The 23,964-nt window shown below is 38.6% G+C and overlaps 1 protein-coding gene across 2 annotated transcripts; it reads left to right on the forward strand.

Moving 5' to 3' along the window:
- The first annotated feature begins 386 nt into the window (after positions 1-386).
- LOC122979854 (beta-1,3-galactosyltransferase 2-like) lies at positions 387-15,219 on the forward strand. Of its 2 annotated transcripts, none has more exons than XM_044347630.1 (2): positions 387-640; positions 12,161-15,219. In XM_044347630.1, the coding sequence occupies exons 1-2, from the start codon at positions 597-599 to the stop codon at positions 13,242-13,244; spliced, it is 1,128 nt and encodes a 375-aa protein (XP_044203565.1). In that variant the 5' UTR covers positions 387-596; the 3' UTR covers positions 13,245-15,219. The 2 variants fall into 2 exon arrangements, with proteins under 2 accessions (XP_044203565.1, XP_044203564.1); XM_044347629.1 differs by lacking the exon at positions 387-640 and adding an exon at positions 9,754-10,184.
- The last annotated feature ends 8,745 nt before the right edge of the window (positions 15,220-23,964 follow it).

Genomic DNA, 23,964 nt, shown 5'->3' on the forward strand with positions numbered 1-23,964 from the left:
CTTGTGGTGATGCAAGGATGAGCTGGTTTTAATTAAAGAAAAATTTAAAACCAGTATTTTCTGTTTTCCCACATCCCCACAGTGAAAAGTGTGTGTGTTTGTGTGTGTGTGTGTGTGTGTGAGAGAGAGAGAGATTTTTGGGTCAGTGGTTAAGGTTAGGGTAAGTCTCCAGGAAATTAATGTAAGTCTATGTAATAGCACCAAAAATGACCAACTATATATGTGAGTGCGTGCGTGCGTGTGTGTGTGTGTGTGTGTGTGTAAAGCCAGTTAGCAAAGGTGCAAAGTTCTCATTACACATTTCTCCCTCCCTCTCCGAGACTCTCTCTCTCGCTCTTACGGTGTCTTTTTGTCATTCCCCCCCCCACCCTAAACTCTCTCTCTCTCTCTCTCTCTCTCTCTCTCTCTCTCTCTCATTCTGTGACAAAATGCATCGTCTTTATCGCTTACCCCCCTTTAATGAAGTGGATGCGTGGAGGTTATGGTTATTTAACAAGTTCGTGAAATTTTAACAATCAAGTTCTGTGTTTGATGGCTGAAGCGAAGTATAATCAGATCGGAAAGAATTAAGGGAACAGGGAAGGGTCACGGCAGTCATGGGGGACCAGAAGATTGGTTCAGGTGGGAATGGAATGAAAAGGTAAGGACTTAAAATCGTTCTACAATTTTCATAATGAAACATACTTCTCGTCTAGAAGAGACCGGCAGCCTTTAGAGTAAATGAAGTTCATATTTTTAACTTAAAATTGACGTGACGCACAGATTGCTCGACATCATTTGGAGCGTCAAACTGACTTATAAACATCACAGCCCATAAATTGCCACTTGGCACAAAACAAGAAACTTCAACTTGACGAAATTCAATGGAATATTTACTTTGAGACCGTAAACACTCCCCAGACACCAGACTGGTGTTACTTCGTGTTTTGCATCCACCTTATAAGAGCGTGCGCGCAAAGCTAAAGGAAAAAAAAACCTAATGATTTCTAAGGCAAAGTACTATTTAAAAACGATACAATCTTCTTTGTCAGGTTCATCAGTTATGTTAAATGATCTGAAGTATAGTTTTTTGTTTTTTTTTAACGTTTAGAGTCATCACTATTTCATAAGACTCTCTCAATATTTCTTAGAGCGAGCGCGTTGGTGTTCTTTATCGATGTGCTTTAAGCATTCAGATATTATAGGCCCACTACAATTAGATTTTTAAGTGGAAACGGAAAAAAAATCATAAAGGGTATGAAATTCACTCTGCGATCAGATAAAGCATACAAAACCATTTGATCCTGAATCCTTGAATCTTTGACTTGAGTTGTCATTTCTTAACTTTACTCCAGCCAGTCCTACTTTCTGTTTAACGGTTGATCTTATTTCTCAATCAGAGAATGGGTTGTGGTCAATGATCGGTTGTTATCCAATACCATGGCAACCAGGTTATTATGGCGCAGTGGCGATGTGTTGGATTATTATTATAGCCTAACCTGTCCACTTCCTACAGCGTTAGCTATATAGACCAGGTTACATGTCACTAAGAGAGATATGTGAAAGCCATAGGTGAAATCAGACAATGGCTTCTTTAATGATGGATCATCTATCCTAAGCAATGACATCTTGCTTTATTTTATAGAATTGTCCGTAAATGTTCCTCCTCAGTGTCCAGGCCTGGCATGCATTGTACACTCCGATTATTATTTTGCAGTCTCAACTGAAATTTGAATAATAAATGCAAAGCGCAGAGGCGCACGGCCTGTGTAGACGTCTCAATGTGCACCTGCTATTTTAGTTCACGTACGTGCAGCAGCGCAGCATGCAAAAGGGCTGGATGAGGGTGTACAGATCAGAGAATATAGTGATTATTAAATACTTAATCAGCCAGTCACACCAGTGCTCTCATATCTCTGAAACAGTTGTGCCAGGAAGGAAATGTCTGGGTGATTAAGAGCGTATCGACATAAACACACATCACCACAAACCTGTACCCACAGACAGATGGAATATAGTTTTTTTTTCATCAGTTAGTTACTGTAATAATGATAGAAATAAAAAATAAAGACATTAATTTGGTGAAGCCGTTTATATGATTATATCAGACCGAGTATTTCAGCAATAATTCTGATGTATCTCACCTCGTACATGGTCACACAGTTTAGTCGTTTATGTTACACCAGAGTGTTTTTTGTGCATCGCAATGTGTTTCAAGCATAAAACATGAGACGCTACTTTTCCTAAAAAGAAAGTTGTAAAAGAGGCTAATGAGCTCTGTTAACCCGACGTCTCCTTCGTAATGAAGCAGTACATCGAGTTATAACCGACCAGTCTGATATGTGCAGGTGTGTCTGGTTATTCTTTAACAGGTCAGTGTCATCAGGTGATTTAATGAAGATAAACACAGTGAGCGGTCGTGCGTAACGGCACTGCCCTATGACGCAGCACTTCTGAGAGGCTGCAGTTTTATCAACATATCAGTCTGAATGTATGAAAAATATTAATTGTTATTATTATAAACTCAACGAGCACTTCATTAAGAACATTTGTGCAATCTAATGCAATCCATCTAATGAGGGCTGGTGCCCTCAAAGGGGCCCCCTCAGTGTGATAAAGTTGACAGTTTGTGAGGTTGGTCACATAGCAAGGCTTTTTGGCGATTAAAACACGTGTTTGGATTAAATTTGAGTAAGGATGCATTACTAATGTATGTAGATGGTAAAGTTGTTTGTTGTTTGTCTAAAGTTGGTTTTATGTTTAGGCCTGTCCAAAGCTGTATAACATGCTAAAGAATATACTAGATATACTACATGGATAACTTATAGCTAGCGAGATATGTACTTAGCCATCTCTATACTAAATACTTGGTACAAACTGGAAATCAACCTTGTGGTGTAGTAAAACTTCATTTTATTTCACATCATATTATTAATCATTAGAGTATTCTTTATTCAAAATATGTTTACAACCATTTAGCTTGGATTAACATGTGGAGAGGGAGATTAGCATTGGGTTACCTTATAATTACAGAATGCAAAGAAGAGAGAGAAAATTGAAGACAATACAAACAGATCTGCAAAATGCAGCTAGAAGCAGCAAGGCAGGAAATGAGAGAGATAACATTTGTATTAGTTATTAGAAGGATGCCCAGTAGAACTTAAACGTAGGCATGTTCAAAAGTTTTAAAAATGTATCCTGTCATGAAATCTGGAAGATAACCCTTTGAGTAACCTTGCTAACAGACAAACAGACATTGAGGAGTGAAAACAACTTCCTTGGTTGTGGCAAAAACATAACCTGCTAGTGCAGTTCTAGTGCTGTATGTCAGTGCCTTACCACCGCAAGTAACAGGAAACATGACAAATGACAGAGCTGCCCAGTCTTTCAAGGATGTTTGCCAACTCTATGACACCGAGGAAGACAGTACTGTCACTGCACTTAAGATGTGCCACTCTTCCTCTTCCTATGCTCTCCTTATCAGCAATGTCCAAGCTATGCTAAACATGCCTCAAAGAAAATTATGTGGACGCAGCGTTCCCAAAGCAGGCAAAACTCAAAATATATGCGACATTGCCAGAGACAACTGCATCAGTCGATTGCTCATTCTCCAATCTGAAGCTGATAAAGACAGAGGAAACAGATGCTCTCAGATCTTCTGCTTTTGTGCATTCAGAGATATGTCCCACTTGACCATAACGAGGTCTTTAACATTTACAAACTGCCAGCCCAAAGAATTCTCCTTTTATTTCACCAATCTTGCTTCTTGATTCTCTGACAAGATTGCTCAAAACAGCTAATTCTCAAAATGTTAATAGTTCCATGTTTTTACCACAGATGTGTTCCCATTCCCTGTAGATTGTATAACAGGGATGTTTGCAAAATAAATGTTTAAAAAGTAAATCCTTTTTAACACTGAGGTGTTGTTTCCTTATATTCGGAGTCACCCTATAACATGTTCATCTTAATTGGGGGATGCAGCCTTTTTACTAAACATGCATTGCTGTTCTCTGCTGATGGGGGCCCATTGAATGTATCAGGTGCCCTTTATATTTTTTTCGCCCCTGCCCCTCAGACAGCCTGAGTCCACCACTGTAAGAACACAATATAAACCAACATAATTAAAACTAGATTTTTACACAGGGCCCATCTACAAAACAGGCCCACAATATTAGCTAATAAGGAAATACCGGCCTCACTGTAATTGATATTGTACTTAAATGGTGCGACTAATCAAATGACCAAAACCAAATGACATGCAGTTGCTCACTCTGTGTGTAGTCGGTAATCCAGCCTCTGGAACACATAAGTTCAGGTTATTTTTATTGTAGGCCTAACAAATATTGTGGCTCCAAGAAGTCCTCGAAATTAAACGTGTGTTGTCTTCTGTTTTATTGATAGATCTGGAGTTACTGTAAAAGAGCATTTTCATTTATTTGTTTATTTATAGGGGAGAATGCACTTCACACATTAATCAACACTGACATTTAACAACCTTTAAATATAAAGTAAGAAATAAAAATAAAGGTTTAGTAAGTGCCTAAATATTTGATCAAAGCCAACCAATTTAACCATTATGCTGTAAAAAGTAAGCCTGGTTTCTGCTGGTGTTAATTACGGACAAAAATGCCTCATAGTATTTAGCCTATATATTGTAATAGCCTATTAGGGTACTGTTGAAGGACAGTGTTCACAATTTTTCAAGTCTGTCTTAAAATAATAGTCAGATGCCCAAAATCATTCGTCCTGTTCATACAGAAGATCCCTTCATAATGCACTTACAATGTAGGTGATGGGGGCCAAAACCTACAGTCATTCTGTGCAAAAATGCAAGTTTATTTTAAGTGTCCAAATTAGTCAAATCAAGTAGATATTTGTGAATGTTACAGTCTTTTTAGTGCCAAAGTCGTTCTTTTTGTTAATATACTTCCACCGCAGCTCAACAGGGAGACACATACATGGCAGATATCTACTAGATAGACAGTGTAAGGGACCAAGCTGGCAGACAAAGGAGACTCAGGTGGTTTAAAAAAAAGAGAGGGTTTTTATTTTACCCAAAAAATGCAAAAAAAAGGTACAAATGACAAAATATGTAAATAAAGTTCAGGGCCCATAAAAGAGGTCAAATAAACAGAACTCAATTAAAGTGAACTTAACCCTACTAAGAGACCTTCCAAAATGAACACGAAGGGGAACATATATACTGGCTGATCAGACCATAAACACAACAGGTGTAACTGACAAATGACAAACACTACCAACCAAGCAATAAAGAACAGAATTCCCCCCCAAAACAAGTTAATTCAACTAAATCAAAAATACCCAACTAAACATTCAGTAAAGAGAAACAAACAATATGACTAAACTTGAAATAAACAGTTCCTCCCTATGAGGTGGCAGGAATTGGTATGACCCAATTGGCCACTTCCTGTATTTAACCATTCCATGTCCTGGTGTGCATCCTTTGCCCAGGCCTGGCCAGATGTCCTCCAGGAGCAGCACCCCAACACTGGTGACTCAAAAAAATGAAAATTAGAACAACTTAAACTAATGACTGTACAAAAATTAACCAAATGTGCGCGCTACAAATAGAAACTAATGTACTGCCAAACTGTAAAATAAAATGATGTATGATGTATGAAACAAAATCCAGTGTGTTGTTATTTATTTGTATGTAATGTGAAATGTAATTAAATTAGCTAACTGATGAAAAAATTAACTACAAATGTAAAAGAGACCAAAGTGTGAGTGCCAGCTGGGATACAAACTTCAAAGCAGCTGTGTGGCTGCAAGTGCGGCAATCACAGACAGTTATATAAATAGATAGATCTTATACTCTGCAGCACAAATACAATGGACAACAGCAGACATTCCACATATTATCACGACACAATACATGGATACAGTCAACATCACAGAAACATAGTACACACATGCATGATAATGCATGTCAGGCACATGTGAGGAGGAAGCTAGAGGGAGGAGTCCAGAGTCCTGATAGCTAAGGGAAAAAAGCTGTTTGTGAGGCGTTTAGTGGATAGTGACCCTGCGGGAAGGAGCGGGAAGAGGTGATGAGTAGGATGTGATGGCTCGGAGATAATCTTGTTTGCTTTACGGTTTGGTGAGTAGTTTTTTTGTCCAGCTGGAACAGAACAGAAGTTGAAGCTTGATCTGATATTTTGAAAGCTGTCTAAGAAAGTAAAGTCATTGTTGAGCTTTTCCAATGATGTGCTCAGTGTTAAGTTTCCACTTCAGGTTGTTGCTGGTGAGTGTTCAGAGGAATTTAAAAGAGTGTGTGTATTTAATTGCTTTCACAGAGCTGTTCTTGGATATAAAGTGAGTGGTGTACAGTGAGAAGGACCAGGGGGAGAGAACACAGCCCTGAGGAGCTCCTGTGCTGAGGTTATGAGGGTGTGAGGTTAGGTTATTAACCCTCACCCTCTGTGGCCTGTTCCACTGGAAGCTCCAAATCTAGTGGCATATAACCACACTGCAAAAATGCCCTGTCAAATTTAAGGCCAAACTTTCTAGATATAAGCATGATTGCACTTAAAAGAAGCAATTTTGGCTACTAGTAAGTGAATTTTACGTGATGAGATGTCTTCAAATAAGTCAGGCTGTTCGACTGTCATTATAACACATAAAATCTTGAAATAAGATCAAGAAGACTAATTTCAAGCAATCTAGTTAATGCAAAAGAAGCCTTTTATCACTCAAAACTAGGATACTTTTTTATTTAGCATAAAATCACTTAAAATGAGATTTATAAAATTCTTGTTTTTAGGGACTTAAGACCACATGCTCTTAAAGTAAGAAAATTTGACAATTCCAATGTTTTTATTAACAAGGACTCAGGGAAAGAAACAGCAATTCACATAGTCATGTCTTGATAACTGGCTTTTAACACTCACCTTAAAATGTTCTGCTTCTGTTAACAAAGTTGTGAATGTTCCAAAAAACACATTTCCTCTGGGGGCTATTTTTTGGCAGGAAGACCGATTCATTGTTTCAAGTCATCAAACAGTCCTGAACAAACAGGATTGTTTTTTGTTTTTTTTTACAGATACTGGATACAGAATTCAAGTTCACACATGTATAAATTGTCAACAAGCCAGAAAAATAAATTTTAAAAAATGAAACTTAAATTATCAGCTGACAAACCTGTGCATTTCTGGCTCTACTTTTTAGTGAATTCTTCCCATTCAGCTATAGGTTTCTTGTAAGAATGAGTAAGGTCACACCCATGAATACTGTCCTTCAGTACCTCAGTCTGGATGACGAATAACAAAGTCGCAACACATTTGGGGTCGTTGAGGTTGAAGGTGTAATAAGACCCCATCAGGATGAGGAGCCTCATGCATTTCCTTAGATAAGGACATTAGTGGCATTGTGCCAACAGCCAGCAGGAGGTGTGGACTGGACTGGTGATGGGCTGTTTCTGGAGAAACACATTGGGGTCCTCAGATTGCTGAGGGCAACAAAGTAGAGAGAAAAAGTAAAACTAAATTAAACCTCAGGCATATCAAGTTTACAGTGCGTCACTTGCTGATACAAGCTTTTTGGGGGGCAAGTTCGGGAAGGAAACACTGGAAGTGCTTTCAGTAAAACAATGGCTTTTTCAGCTGAAAAACAATGATACATCAAATGCATCGTCCTTGTTTCTGTTAACGGATTTGACTGTGTCATTGAGTGTAACTGAAAAGTAACCACAAAGGAAGAAAATACTTTCGTGCAGCGCCCAAGGCGGTGTATTCACAGAAAAACTATGCTGTTGGTGAATGACAGTGTGCATGTGTATATGTGTGTAGTGTGTTTATCTCTGAAACGACATGAATCTTAATGTCACCTCGGCCAATTGTACATAATTTTACTGCAACCTGAAAAACTGGCCTGAATGTGGCGCTAAGAGAGAGGTTGTGGGATCACTGAAATCAAATTGTTCTCCTTCTAAGGGACATTGAAGGTACATAGCAAAATGAAAGAGTAAAATAAAAACTATACAGTTATTGGATCAGCAAACTGGAGGTTTGGCTTGATAGTGCGGTGACAGTCAGACAGTATAGTCGGGGTGAATCTAAATATAAAATAGCACTTGTCAGTTGCACAAGGGAAAAACAAGACAATAAGGGTCATCTGTATACATGAAAAATGGTGTTTAAGACCACTAGTGACCACTACTACCTTGGAGCTACCATTTTGCTGTAATTCAGGCAAAAAAATATGTATAATTTGCAGTCATCAAAAAGAAGATCCTGTCCTATCAAAATAATGAAAAAAGCTAATACAATCACATCTCATGCAGCCGTGACATGTTGCACCCAACCTATAATACATCATCTTCTATATTTGCATTATGTTTACATTTATCCAGACCCATTGATGGCGTCCACACACACAGTCTAGACCAAAAACAAAACTTTTAAATTATTATTACTGCCATTAATAATATTAATAATGATTTATTATCCCAGAATTAATCGAGAACTTCATTTCTTAGTTTGTTTTTTGACCCGCTGACCTCCCCTTCTTACTGACGTGTAATTATAAGATCGACAAAATTCCAATTAAATTATCAGAATATCACAAACAAGCTTTATTGTCATGGAAAATGATGTACAAGCACAATGTCTCCCCTCAGTGTTATTATATTTGGAACAATGGTGACATTTTATACAAGAACAGATCTATATTTTTAAATAATTGGTTTGAACTCACAGGGTCATTGCATGACTTACAGTGAATTTATCTTCCATTTTAATTTTCCAATACTGACTAAAGAATATAACCTTATTCTACTGAAATTTGATTTCATCACCCTATTGACACTCCCTGTGGTAAAATCTGTTTTGCACCATCTAAAAATAATAATAGAGCGATACGTTCCTTATATCAGTAAGAGTATTTCTATCCCATATGTCACCACTTACAGGAATAATTTTGTAAGTGAAATTCCATAGCAGAAGGTTTGGCTGTTGCCTCACAAATGTCTCATCATTATGTCATCAAGATAAGATAAAGTATGTGTCATTAAGGCTTCTAACCTTGAAGTGGATGTTTTACAGACATATCCCTTGTATCTAGTTAAAAAATAACTCAAAGTTGCTTATCAAGACAAGGCAAGTGGCATTTACTTGAATTAAATCAAAGGATCTTCCTTAGAAAGCACCAGATAACCAATATATTCTAAAAACAAGACCAACTAGGTCTTGAATTTAAAGATATGATCATTACACCTGGTTGGATCTGCAGATTTTGCAGTGCAAGTGTGTGATAAAGAGTTTTGTGTGAGTTGATGGAATTAAAGGTGGAAATAAAGCCTGAGAACAGGATGCATGTTTGGTGTTTCAGGGTGTGGTGCATTGTCCAACATCCTCAACAGACCGGTTGGCTTGGTATGCAAAATGATACACATCCATCAGTGGGGAGGTGCAGAATTTCAAGTATGACAATGATGCATGGAAATGCGTTCATAGCCATAGATGTTAGGGCAACTGATCTAAAGTCATTGAGGCAGGTGATCTTTGAGGACTTTGGTACAGGACTGAGGATGGAGAAATGAGGGACTGAGGCTTAGAGAGGTTTTAAATATGTTGGAAAACACTGGGGCCGATTGAGCTACACAGGGGCTTCCCTAATGTTCAGCTTCTTGAACGTAGCTCTCACCTCGTACTCCCGGATACATTGGAATTTGGGCGGGGGGGGGGGGGGGGGGGGGGGGGGGGGGGCGGGTGCTGGTGTTTCAGTCTAATGAGATGGCTCTTGAAGTGCCAACCCCTCTCCTACACTATCAGTGACACATGTCATACTCTACTTGCTGTAACACATATCTAACGCACCCTTCCTCATGTGGCGGTCCATTTAAATTGACATGGGCTGCGCACTTTTGCTCTGCCAATAACCCAAACCAACAATGCAGCCAAAACTTGAACGTTAACACATTTAATGTCAAAGTCAACAACTCCCCTCATGGCGCTCCAGGGCGGCTCCGCGGAGTGTCCTGTTCGCCCCGCCGACCCCGCAGCTGCCCCTGCCGGCGTCACAAATCTCCCTCGCCGGTATTTCCTCGTGTCAGCTCTCGCCCTCAAACGCGCATTCAAGGCGGAGGTCGGCGTCCTTCTGTCCATGCTCTTCGCGTCTCCACTTGGATCACGGCGGCTCTTCGGGTTATTCTCCTCTGAGGTGCAGGGGATCACTGCTTCACATCAGTAAGATATGAGGCTGCTGGCTGTTTTCTCTTATATTGGCTGCAGGTGTCTGGTGGTAGCAGGTGCTCAGGCACGACTTGTTGCGGGGTTTTGTTATCTGTTAATCGGCTGTGTCATGACCTATTGGCTACTATAGTTCTCCTCTGGTCTTATCATGCCTCTGCCTTCTTCTCTGATTTTTTTTTTCTTTTACTGATGTTTGATGCTTATATTACTGAGTCCTCCTTCTACCAATCACAGCCCGTCCCTCTGGTCGTTTTGCTTATAGGCCTATTTCTAGAGCGTTTTGCAGGTTAATTCATTCTGCAGTTGATTGAAAAACACATCTTGAACTTTTGCAGTTTGTTCATGTTTGAGATGTAGAGGAGCTGTATGAACTCCTCCTAAAGCTTCTTCTCCGGAGACATCATACAATACTATATCATAAAAACATCGAAGGAAACGTCTTATTAGGGCTGCAACTAATTATTGTTCTCATTATCACTTAGTTTCTCAGTTAATCACTTGGTCTATAAAATGTGAGATAATAGTCCAAAAAGCCCAAGGTAACATCATCACATTGCTTGTTTTGTTCAACAGACACTCTAAACACTATTTTGATAGTTGATTAATCATTTTGAGTCATTTTTAAAGAAAAATGAACAAAAATCCTCTGGTCTCAGCTTAGATGTGAATATTTTCTGGTTTCTTTAGTCCTCTGTGATAGTAAACTGAATATCTTTGGGTGTTGAACTGTTTGTTGGGACGAAATGAAACATTTGAAGACATGAAGGAACAGTATTTATCTGACAACTTATGGACCAAATGACTAATTGATTAATCAAAAAACAAAACAAACAAACAAAAAAACCCACAGATTACTTGATAATGATAGTAATCATTAGTCACAGCCCAACAGTTAATCAACTAATTGTTCCAGCTCTAGTTTATATATTCTTATTCTTCAGTTTCCCTCAACAGTTTGTTTAAATGCACAGCTGTTCTGCTGTCAAACCTATTTAGATTGCTTTGCTCATTTAAATGAAAGTTTACTATAACTAAAGTATGCACTGTGCAGCTGTTGTATGTAGGAAAAATGAACAAAAATGTAATACAAATTTCAGTATTGGTAGATGCTCAATATAAAGCCTTGTATCTTTCCGACCAGAATCCTAAAACTTTTGTGACTTCAGATAGAGGCTCTGGCTTTGGGTCCTCTGAGCCTTTGACCAGTAGGTCAGTTCAGTAACCTATCCATGTTTGTATTTAGAATTGACTTTTACAGTGCATGAATGATAATTAACTGCATAGCTGATATGTCCTCGTCTGCTGGGTGTTGGGTGGTTAGATTTAAACATCTCAATTCAGTCGACGGCAAAATCCCCTCAGTGGTGGGAGGAGCATTGCTGGAGGATGGCCCCTACTGTACTGAGACCACACATAGGTCTCAGTACAGTGTTGGTGGCCAGCTCAGACATTTACTGCAGATACTGCAACTAGCAATACTTCTATTATTACTGGTACTCCTGTTATTTCTACTTAGAGCTGAACTTTAAAATCAGCTGGGCCGATATATTGGCTCATTGTAAATGTATCATATCAGTGTACATGTGGTCTGATAAATAACAAAAATTGTAAAATGTTCAACTCATTGCATAGCTTGGTCACAATTTAAAAAACAAAACAAACTGTTTTATAAAATTCTGTTATTCAAATTAAGGATTTCAAACACATTACATTTACCAAGGTATTTGTTTTCTGTGTGTGAAGTTTTATCTGATCGGTGACAGTTAATTTTAGTGAACATCCATACATTCTTATGCTGTACATACATCATACATTTTCTATATCCTGATATAAATGTTAATTTGGCTTTTATTGCAGCCTTAACACATTCTACAGGATAGAGATGTACTTGCTTAATAGTAATATGACAGATCTGTCGTATTTTGAAGCTAGATACTTTCTCACCAGTTTTTCTTGTCTTGTCTTTTTAGAGCGCTTGCAGAGAGCCTGAGTCATCAGAGGAAGCCTACGTTTCTCTTCTGCTTCAAGTTCCTACTTGTGCTCTGTCTCTTCATCCTGTGTTACGCTATGTCCAGCAACTCTCCGTCATGGTTGTATAATGACAAGGGGAATCTAGCTCCTCCTTACCGTGTCCATCCAAGACTCAAAGTTAAACAAAATGAAATCCATGAAAACACCAAACCACATCCTGTACAAACTGCTGTTCGAAATACTTTTCCATCTTCAGGAACTGCGCATCACCTAGCTTACCCACGGAACTACCACTTTATTATGGATAATGCAGAGGTGTGCAAGAATAAGACCCCTTTCTTGGTCCTGATGGTTCCAGTGGCACCTCAAAATGTTGACGCTCGGGATGCCATCCGGAAGACATGGGGCAAAGAGAACCAGGTTCAGGGCGAGGTGGTCTTTACTCTGTTCATGCTGGGCCTCGCTGGAGGAGCTCATATTGATCTGGAACAGGAGAATCAGAAGCACCATGACCTGATCCAAAGTAACTTCATGGACACTTACCTCAATCTGACGGTCAAAACTATGGTGATCATGGACTGGCTGGCCACCCGCTGCCCTACAGCAGCATATGCCATGAAGATTGACTCGGACATGTTCCTAAACATTGATAATCTGGTAATCATGCTAAAGATGCCAGGCATCCCAAAGCTAAACTACCTGACAGGGATGCTTATGTGGAATAGGCCAGTTGTCCGCTCGAAGGCTTCAAAGTGGTATGTTCCTGAGGAGATGTACCCAGATCCCAAATACCCAACATACACTCTGGGCATGGGATATGTCTTCTCCAATGACCTTCCAGAGAAATTTGTAAACATATCAAAATCAATCAAGCCCTTTAACATCGAGGACGCTTACATTGGAATGTGTATGAAAAAGCTAGGACTTGCGCCCACATCACCGCCGAATCCCTCCCAGTTCAAGGCCTATAACACAAAATACAATCGCTGTGAATACTCAAAGATCATCACCTACATCCTTGGGTCTTCACAAGAGTTGGTGAATTACTGGACAGACTTGAAGAGGCCTGGACCACCTTGTTAGGTCAAGGATTACTGTAAATGCACCGAGGAGTCACTTGGGTGGAAAGGGTTAGGTGGCAGGGAATTGGGGGGCTAACTTATTTATAGTTTTCTACTGTTCTGCTATATAATTCTCCTTTTTCCTCATTTCAGAAATGAGAATTAGGATTACCAGTTTGAAAAGGTTAGAGCTCCCCTAGCAATTGCACTCTAAAAGATGAATATGAAATGGGGGAGATGGTCAAAGGACATACTTTATTTAAACTCCTTAGGGTTGGCAACAAAACAAATCTGAAGGAAATGTTTATTTTTCCTGATGTGAAGTGGAAATGTTAGTGTTTTTGCCCATCAACTGCACTATAGATCAATGTTTTTATGAGCAGGTCCCTGTATTGTTTGTTGGTTGTACTTGAAACATGCATGCCACAAGCACAAGGGTGCCTGGATACACATTTCTGCTAAACTGCAAGGTGGAGTAATGCTACATGAAAGTAACAATGTGTCAAAAAGAGGATGGGAAGACCACTTGAAGCTGATGGTAAACTGTGCCTCAAGAGTACACCCTACATTTTAAGGAGTGTGTGTGTGTGTGTGTGTGTGTGTGTGTGTGTTTACTATAAGCACTCCTCAGGGTACCTTTTAAATAACAAAGGACACAAGCCATTGACCACTTGCAGAAAGGAGTAAAAGTTTATATTATTTTATTGTTCATTTTGCAGATGAATGTAATTTTTCAAATTAAACTATTAAAGAAGCCAAACTATCATGAAACCCTTGACCTGATATTCATAGTGAAAGCACTTTTTACTATTTTGATTTAATTTCTTAAAATTTAATTTTGTCTTTTTTCCATCACCAAATCCGCAAATATACTCTCAAAGCAAGTGGCTTCATGGGTTGTGAGAGGTTTATAACTAGGTATCATCATACTGATTTGTAATGTTTAGCATGCGGCAGTGGTCTTGAACAGCTGAGTTTTCTAGGTATCCTAGAAGTTCTTAAATGATAAGTTATGGTCAAAGTTATGGTTCTGAAGTTTAGCTGAAACTATTATGAAGCTTTGAGACTGTTAGCCAGATCAAGTAGGAATCTTCCAAAATTACAGTCCCTTTAGTATGCAATTCTTCTGTGTTACTGTCCAGTCTCCATTCCAGTTCACCTCTGTCCATGGAAACACACACAGGACATCTTGTACAAAAAAGACTAACTTTGGAAGATACTGATTTGTCTAATTCTGCTTGTTGAAGCCTCGTATTAGCTTCAGCTGAACTGCAGAATGCATTTTTTGCACTGCACAAGGATGTCCCCCATCTCTTATGTTGGAGTTGTGCTAGGAATGGATCTTTTTTCACAGTCACTATGGAGAGGAGGAATGATTAGAGCAACCAAGAACTTTCCCAACATACTTATGGTCATGCCAGTGTTGTTTTGGGATAGACTAGACTAAAAATCTGAATTTATCCTTTTTTTTAAGGAAATTCTTATAGTCTAGTAGGTTAGAATTTGTCACCACTTTCACTCCATGAAAGTTAGCAAAGAGACTATGAGTGACTGTTTTGGAGGTTTCATATACAATCCTGTTGGAACTTTAAGACCTCATCTGCACTACCTATACTGTATGCACATTTTTGATACTTAAAGAGAATCTATACCTACATTATTTGGATGGGAATCCATAATAAGTGGTCTTTGATATGAAACATTTCGGAAGGCCCTTCTGTAGCCTACATCTTTAGTGAACCGGGGCCTGAATCACAAAGCAAAGTTCAACTTAGTCTGGCTCTCTTGGGGTTTAACTGGCTTCACTGAGCCTAACGTTGGTGATCCTGGAAAACTGGTATCACAAAGCTGGTTATCAACTTGCTCAGTCAACTCTGGGTTTTCCTATGCGGTGTAGTCTTGTGAAAGATTGCTGTTGTTAATTATGAGTGAAATTATCAGAACCATGAATGAAGTAGCCTACTTAACATGAAATGAAATAAAATGGTGATACAAGAGACCTGCAGGAAAATTTGTTTATATCAACAGTAAAAAAAGTCATATTCAACAAGGTGAAATGTAGTCAATATAATCACATAACTACAATAGAAGAAGAAGCTGTAGAAACACTAGAAATCATGTCCAAATATTAAAAATAAGGCTAAGGCTTAAAATAAGTATAGGAATCATTATAGCATAGAGTGAGTATTCTGAATATGTGATGCACATGAAAAAAAAACATGATCAGACTGCTGGCGATTTTCTATATTTTGTCAACTACTCTAATGTGCAGAGCCAAACCAATGATGAACTGATCTACTTACAAGTATTATGTGTGTATCCAAAGCCTGATGTATTCCTCTGTGCCGGAGACCTATATTGTCCCCAAACTTTGAAAAACACATCAGTGAGCCACACCGCTGTAATGGGTGACGTGTTCCTTCGCCCTAAAGGCAACGGCTACCATAGTTTGTTTAGAAATGAGATAGCAGTTAGGTCAGTGTGGAATACGATGTCAGATGGGAAAGGATCTTTCTAGTATTTATCGTTAGTAGGCCATCCACTCACTCTTGCAACTCTTCACTTTGCCTTACAAAATAATAACAAGGTTAAAATAAGAAGCTCATGAACATTTTTTTCTCCGGAGGGCTACTGCATTGTTCACGCCGCTATTATTTCTCTTTGTCTCTGCCTGTTTTCAACCTTTCAACGTCGACGACCTCACGGGGAAGTTCAACATGGGTCTGGCGTAATCAGATGTATATCAAGTCTAATGTTTTTTCCTCTTCAGTTGGATTGGGCGGTAGGAGTATTTTTATCTGCACTAACAGATGACTAGAATAAATGAGTCATTCAGGAAGACCAGGGTACACATGGCACAGAGCACAGACGTACGAAGAAGAAACCGAATTTGGTCCTTTTCAGAGACGAAAAGTGAAATAATTGCACGGAAAGCTTGCAACTCATTCTTTAAAGTTTTGTGCTGACTTTGCTCAGGGCTTCAGTGTACTATAGCTATACAGTAAGTGTGAATGTGTGAGAATATTGTTGAGAATGGTAGTAAATTAATTACACTGCAGACTGTCTGAATCAAATATAAAATATTTTTTTCATGTCTGTCATTTAGTGAATTTGCAACAAGTTGTTTGCAAATACGATCTACTGAAATATAAATCTATATTGAATTAATTTAGTTATTTTTATATATATAGGCCTAGTTTATTTTTTCATATACATCATGCATATATGTTATTTATGCTGCGTTACATAGTGAATGCATATCCTAATATGTGTCAGATGTGTTGACATAAAAAGGCAAAGCATTGTATGGAAAAAGTGCTCTCACAATACACTATCAGCAACACTGCTCTTTCTAGATAACGTTATCTTTTTACATTCATATGGCCATGATGTTGGAATTTGCAGTTGGCAGGCAGCTGAGCTTGATGTGGTTTGCACAAGTAAAAAAACAGCTTAATGCTATCAAGTTTAGTTTTCAGTAGTAGGAGTTTTGTTGCATTTCAGTTGTTGCATTTCACTGTAGGAAATTGCTTCTTTTTTTATGGGATTTTTTTGCACCTTGGACCTTGACATTTCCCTGTTTGGCAAACCAAACACTGCAGCCAAGTGTTTTTTCTCCAGTATGGACTGCTAAGAGTCCAGTAGCATCCATTGAGGATCTTATAGGTTATGGACTTGCAGCTTCATTCCATTGTTATTGCAATATTTTCCCCAATATGACCAATTTAAGCCTGTCAAGGTGTAATGGTTTACATGTGTATTACCATTCAATGTTACTTTATACTTCTACTCTACTACATTTTGGAGGCAAATATTGTGCTTTTCACTCTACTGCATTTATATGGCAGCTTTATTTGACAGTCCAGTATGGACATGTGGACCTGCAGATTCCACTTGGCTCTGAAACTTTTACCACAAATGCTGCAACCAAAGTGGTTTTTGTCCAGTATGGAATTTCATGTTAACCTTAAGCGTCTCTTCTTTTTAGTAAAACATTTTCCACAAATGTTGCAACCAAATGTTTTTTCTCCAGTATGGACTCTCATGTGGAGCTTGAGATTCCCCTATTTGGTGAAACTTTTCCCACAAACACTGCAGCCAAATAGAGTTTTTAAACCTGATGCCCTGATCTCCTTCCTGTCATCAACACTGGCTTCAGTCACAGATGGGTCTGAGGCCTTGTCATCTGTATCTGGTTGAAGATGACTAAGTGGATCAAGGTTCCTGGCTGGTTGTGATCCTCCACAGTCCTCTCCTTCAGATTCTGTTTCCATCTGTTCAGCTGAGCTGTTGGCTGGAGGCTCTGCCTTTCTGGACTCCTCAGTTTGGCTTTAAAGAAACTGTGACGACTGAGGTTTCTCTTCATCATCCTCACTCTTCACAGGGACATTGATATCAGCCTCCCCTAGCCTTTGAAACTGCTCTCCCTCCTGACTGGTCCAGGGTTCTGGCTCCTGTTTTTCTGGGTCCACCTGGTAACAAGGAACCTTTCCTTTATCACCAACAGCTGCTGGACATCTGCAGGGAACACTGAAACAAACAAACACTCACACACACACATACATAATGGACAACTTTATATTGTGATCAGTGATGATTCTTTTGCAGATCCTCAGTAATTTTCATTTTTTCAACATAAAATATTTGTTGGCAACCATTTTCCCACTATCAAAGAAACAAAGAATATGACAATAAATAAATGCTGAACAATAATGTGTGAGTAATGTTTGTGTCAAGACTCAAACTCCTTTAAGTCATAACTCAGTCAAATCTGAACTAACGGACATGATACACATATTTTTATATTCAGTGTGAGTGTTACACTCCCCAAAGATATTAGCTCTGATGTGCATAGTGAATAAAGGCCCATACAGCTGCTTAGAAATCATAGAAAAAAAGACTGTAAGTGTCAGATTTAGTGAGCGAGAGTGAAATCTTAGGGAAATGAGGTTCTTCTCTCTCTCTCTCTCTCTCTCTCTCTCTCTCTCTCTCTCTCTCTCTCTCTCTCTCTCACACACACACACACACACACAGACAAGACTTACTGGCCTTTCAGAGTTAGCAGGTTTTGATTTTTGTCTTTGTCTTTTTATGTTTATGATTATTTTCAGAACATTCTACCCTAAATTATTTCAAGTTAAATGATTTTCTTCTCGCCTTTATCAAAGACTTAATGTCAAACCCACACAACACTACGAGCATCAGCATTAACATGTGCACTATCACTGGCAAAAGTGAAACTATTCCTTGGAAATGTGACCTGCTTTTCTTAAATAAATATCCAGTAACTAATAAATGATTTGGACTGATTAGGACTTGGATAACATTGAACACAGAATGACATCTAGTGGTAGAAAAAGCCTACTACAGTTAAAAGCATGTCCCAGAATTCCTTGTTTTTCAGTGTAATCAGTGTGTTCTTCATTAGATTACTCTGATGAAGATGCTTTATGTCCAAACATTGGTTGCTGCACCTTAATAAAAGTTCTTATTAAAATGTTACAGATCCTGCTGTCAGTTGAGGCAACGTAGACTCCTTCACCTGAATTCACCTGGCTTTTTACATTTACAGCCCATTATTACCCATGCAAATCACTACCTGAAGGCAAACAAATTTCTTATTCGCAAGTGACTCCAATGAACCACCCATGAATGTAATATACCCCTTACAAACCTGTAAGCCTTAAGCTGTGGCAGTTCGTATTTATTCTTATTCTTATCAATTCTTATTAATCTTACATGTAATCTAGACAGTATTTCAGTCAGACCTGTGTACAGGCAAATTCAGTATAATTCAATGCATATGAAAAGTTTCCAATAATAAATCAGAGTCAACTTTACTGGTGGATTATGTTGACACAAAGGAGCTATTTGACTTTGGCAAAGTAGGAAAGTCCTATTGCAATAAACAACACAACTTTACATACAACTGCCAATCTGCAGTTGCTGAGTATGGACTTTGCCACAGTTTGTGAAAGCTGCTCACAATCAAAATTATGAGGCTATGAGATATGAGGTGATGAGTTTCCTGAGTTTTTACAATATGTTCACCAAGATCAAACACATCTTCCAAAGTGAAAACAGTAAATTCAACATGTTCATTATAAAATAACTACTTGAAATATTATACCTCGCTCCATGATTTTGTCATTTCTCTCAGTAACACTTCCAAAAGCAGCATAAAAGTCTGGCAAAGATCCCTGTTGCAATTTTTATTCATGTTTATGTGTATTCTGTTCTGCTGCTCATTTTTTCTCTAGCTATTCTTGGAATTAAGCTCTGCCACTTTGTTTTAATGAAACACAGACCTCCCATGACTTGGTGCGGTAGCTATGTGTGTTTCTTTCCAACTTTACTGGCCAAATATTGAAATACACAACACACATAATGATACACAGGACGGAGGATTTGGTGCTCTGCCATTGATTTCAATGTAAACTGGTTAAGATCCTTTCTGATTAATGATTTTTAGTGCAGCCAAGGGGTACTCATTGATGTAATGGTGGTGTGAATTATATTTTACATTGTTATGTTATACATTGTCATTGTAATTATGTAAGAAAAAAAATCATGAACAGACAGCTGATTGGGAATCACAGCTTTCCTATTGAAAACACCACATTTATGTAAATTCCTATATAATTGAGACTGGATGAAAACACACAGGTGGTCTGTTGTTCACCTTCTGGATAGGAATGAGAACATGTAGAGGATGTAGAGTACAGTGGCTATCAGAGCATGTGAGCAGAGCAGAGAGCAGAACGCCATTAATTTAACCTGAGTGAGGAGCGCACTTGAACCATTGACATGTATAAGGACAAAGTTTCATTATCGCCATGATTGCTTCCTTTCCTGTGTCCAAAATGCATAAGGGCGTTAACCTAAAATAAATATATATATTTTTCCTTCAGTAATTGTCCCTTAGACTACAACTTTTTTTTCTTTAGACAATGTGTGTATTACAAACATATTTGAGATTTTTCCTTTATTTGTATTGTAATCGAAAATGGAGAATTTCCATAATTTGTGGTTAATATTCCCTTTGGATATTGGTAACAATTGCATTCGTTTAGGCTATTTAAAAAAAAAAAAAAAATTCCCCTGTAGTGGTGAATCAATAACATGAACTGTCCAGATTATTGAAATTCGATTTAACTACAGTTTGTTTTTGGGTTTTTTTTGGCTGATTAGCAGAAAAATGGAGTGAATTTGGAGTGAGTTTTCTTCCTGGGAGCAGGGAACAGTAACTGAGTGGAATGAAGGTAAGAAAGGGAAGCGATGTGCAGCGGACACACCGCCACTTGGCTGGAGAGTTTTTCACTCAACTCCCCTCACATGCTCTGGTGGCTATGCAAATAAAGTTTGAGTATAATATTTTTTCAATTAAAAATCAATCTTTATTGAATGCAGAGGAGACCATTCATCATTAATCTACAACCTTCATCATTAAACCCTAAATGCATATATGTCTGCAAGGTGCAGGTATTAACAATCCACTCTCCATGCTCTGCACTTGGTGTCAGTATGGTTGGTGTCTGCATTCATCCCCGTTCCCCAGTAGAGTTGCACAACTTTCTCCCTTTAATGAGATTGAATAGTTTGGCATGCTCAGCTTGTCTTGTCAGCTGGAAGAACTAATATTATCTGTTAATTAGATCAATGACTAGAGTCACTTATATATGTGCAAAGTTTAGTTCTTTGTGAAATGCCCATGTAGTTGGCCAATGTTGATAATGCAATACACTAACCCAAAAGGGCTGGAGCACTGTACATTTAAATATAAGCAGTTGTTCTCTGCCTTTTTTTGTAATTGTCAGAGGCCTCACGCACCACACAGGAATAGAGCAAAATATGTACTGAGTATTTGTACAAAATTCATTAAGCAGGAGAGGCTTAATAAATAATTGCCACCATAAATGGCCAGATACTGGTGTTTCTAACAACTGCGAGTAGTTGAATCACAAGTCAGGTAGTAAAGGATAAGCACAGCACTTGTTAACAATCTAAACACATAATAAATGCAAATATACAGTAAGCCCTGGAACTCCACACAGGGCAGTGGAATGAAATCCCAAGCCTTGGCTAGTAGGCAGTTGCCAGCAATAATCCTCCCAGAACTCCCCTCCTAATATTAAAACCTAACACAAATAGACAAGGACTGAAAACTGAGACAATGACCATACATACAGAGAACATTGATCAGCAAATAATAATGATTAAAACCTCTTGTAGCGCCACAAGACCCTCCTGGCTGCTAGGTGTCCTCATTCACGGGTCATAACTCTACCCATGAAAGCAACAGAGACCACCCTTCTAGTTCTGGGACTTTGACGTCAACAGGCTAAAGCAAAAATGACTAGTCAGAGCCACCTGATGGGCTAAATTGACGCCCCAAGTTTGACAGTTCATCTCTGTACAAATAACATTAGACGTATCCTCATTGTATCCCGCTTTTGTTGGAATCACGAACTAACCCCTGTGTTTGAAGGATGGAAACGTATAGCCTATATAGCTAGCTGAGAATAAAAAAGCTAATATGATAATGGGTCATTTTAGCTTGCATAGTTGAGGTTAGTAAGCTAGTATTTTGCTACTTCTAGTGTTACATTAAAATTGGAGCGCAATAGAGCCTTGAATTGAGTGTTTGGAAAGTGGTTAACAATGGTTACAGGCTGTGATATTGGAAGAAAGACAAAGAAGAAAATTACCTGATTTCTGTGCAATGGGTTACATTGCTCACATGATTCTGTAAAACATGGGACAAGCTTTACTACTGTTCCACTGTAGCTTGTCAATAACATACGATCAACATATTTACATTTTGTTGATTTTATTTCTCTTGGTAGTTGACCATGATACAGCTGGCTGTTCTTCTAAATGGCCAAGATACACTATTTATACCAAGATGTAAGTGGGGGGCTTAGACAGGGGCAAAGACAATCATCACAAAGACACTTAACCAAGGCAAACACAACAAAGATGAATTTCATAAACAATGTAGAGTAGCTTTTGTTTTTAACACTGTGAGTAACGGCCTACTTCTGAGTATTATGACATCATTTCCGAAAAAAACCAAGCTCTGTTTTCAGTAACTCAGTCTGAGTTTTGTAAATTGGTAAAAGTATTGAAAAAGGAACCTGTAAACCATTTACAACATTTGGTGTTTTCTCTTTTCCTCAACAGTGGGCTCAACAATAAAGAAAATTGTGGTGCCACTCTCCATGCCAGAGAGCACATTTATTGAGAAAATAAGAGCAGAATTCCCTAGTTTACAAGGTGACTTCTACCTTTGCAGAGTTGATAGATGTAGGAGAATCCGCCAACTGGAGCTCTCCTCTGTCCGTCCATCTGCTATAAAAGCATGTCTTGTGCTGAGAAGATTGGCTGTGTACATCAGACCAAAGGTATGCTACTGTCAGTTGAATCAACTTCCAGGGCCTTTCAAATGTCACATAGGCTATAACATGTTATAAGTAAATGAAACATGCAGTCTCTCACATGTAGAGGTCAACTGCAGAATCTTGTAATTTCTTAAAACATATTTTTAAACTGCCTTGTCCTCTGTTACAGTTGGAAGAGGCATGTACGGTGTGACTAATCTAAGAATTTATTATTTCATTGTTAATTTAACAGAAAAACAGGGAGGAGGAGGTTGGAATGTACATGACGCGGGGGATGGAAATGGAATGGAGGAGGAAAGCCAAGACATGTTGGAGGAATGAAACGGGTTGGAGGAGGAGGAACAAAACAGGTTGGATGAGGAGGGCTGAGGCAGATTGGAGGAGGAGGTATGAGATGGGTCTTTGGTTGGTATCCATATTGTGAATACAGTGCCAGTAGGTTCTGAGTTAATTCACCCTGTGTAACTGTTCATTACCCAGAGTGTCTTTTGAAAAGGTAAAGAGCTTCCAATGGATTTACTATGATTAAACAGTACAAAAAAATGGATAGGCATTGATTTTAAAGCTTGCTCTGCATGGCCAGCAAGATGGTGGTTTGGACAGTTTTCTATATCAGTTGATATGCCAAAAGGTTTTTTAGTCAAATTTGCTCCTCTCCTTCCACAAAAGAGTGCCTTAAGCTTTTTTTTTTGAGTGGCTGTATTGGGGATGGATTCATAACATAACAGTATCAGTCATGCTATTCAGTATGTTATCAATACCTTTGGTGATTTCAGGACATGTTTACAGATCAGGATGATGAACAAGCAGTTGAAAGAGCGAATGTAGGCTTGCTGGAATGGCGTGCCCACGCAGCTAGCAGGATGAAGAGTATCAACGTTCGCTGGTAATAGAAAGAGAAAGGGTAAGAAAATGCAGACATATTCATATGGCCAGCTTACACTCTACTAAATAAGCAAAATGTTTTGCAGTGGAGATTCCCTTTCAAGCTCATTCTTCCTCTGGTTGTTCTGATTGATCAATTGAATAGCACTTAAATATAGTTTCATATGACATCAGGAGAGAAGACAAAGGCAAATCCAGGAGCATGAGCTGAAAAGAGCAAAGGTAAGTTAATCAAGTATTGCCCTATAAGAATATAAATCCTTTATCGACATTTCTAAGAGCTGACATTAATTTGTTTATAGGTTAAAAATACCAGGAAGGAAATAATCAATTCCATACCAGAGCCTGAAAATGGGATGGTCTTTCAATTTAAATATCCTGATGGTGGCTTAAAAAGGAGATGCTACCTCCCTAGTCACCCTTTCCAGGTAATTTCTGTACCTAACTTCTTATTCT

The sequence above is a fragment of the Thunnus albacares genome, chromosome 3, assembly GCF_914725855.1.
Source record: "Thunnus albacares chromosome 3, fThuAlb1.1, whole genome shotgun sequence".
Lineage (NCBI taxonomy): Eukaryota > Metazoa > Chordata > Actinopteri > Scombriformes > Scombridae > Thunnus > Thunnus albacares.

Bases quoted from the DNA above. Each gene is read 5' to 3' on its own strand.
- LOC122979854 (XM_044347629.1), top strand. From the start codon at position 9,922: ATGTCAAAGTCAACAACTCCCCTCATGGCGCTCCAGGGCGGCTCCGCG. The intron at 10,185-12,160 runs GTAAGATATGAG...TTGTCTTTTTAG, and splicing joins GGGATCACTGCTTCACATCA to AGCGCTTGCAGAGAGCCTGA.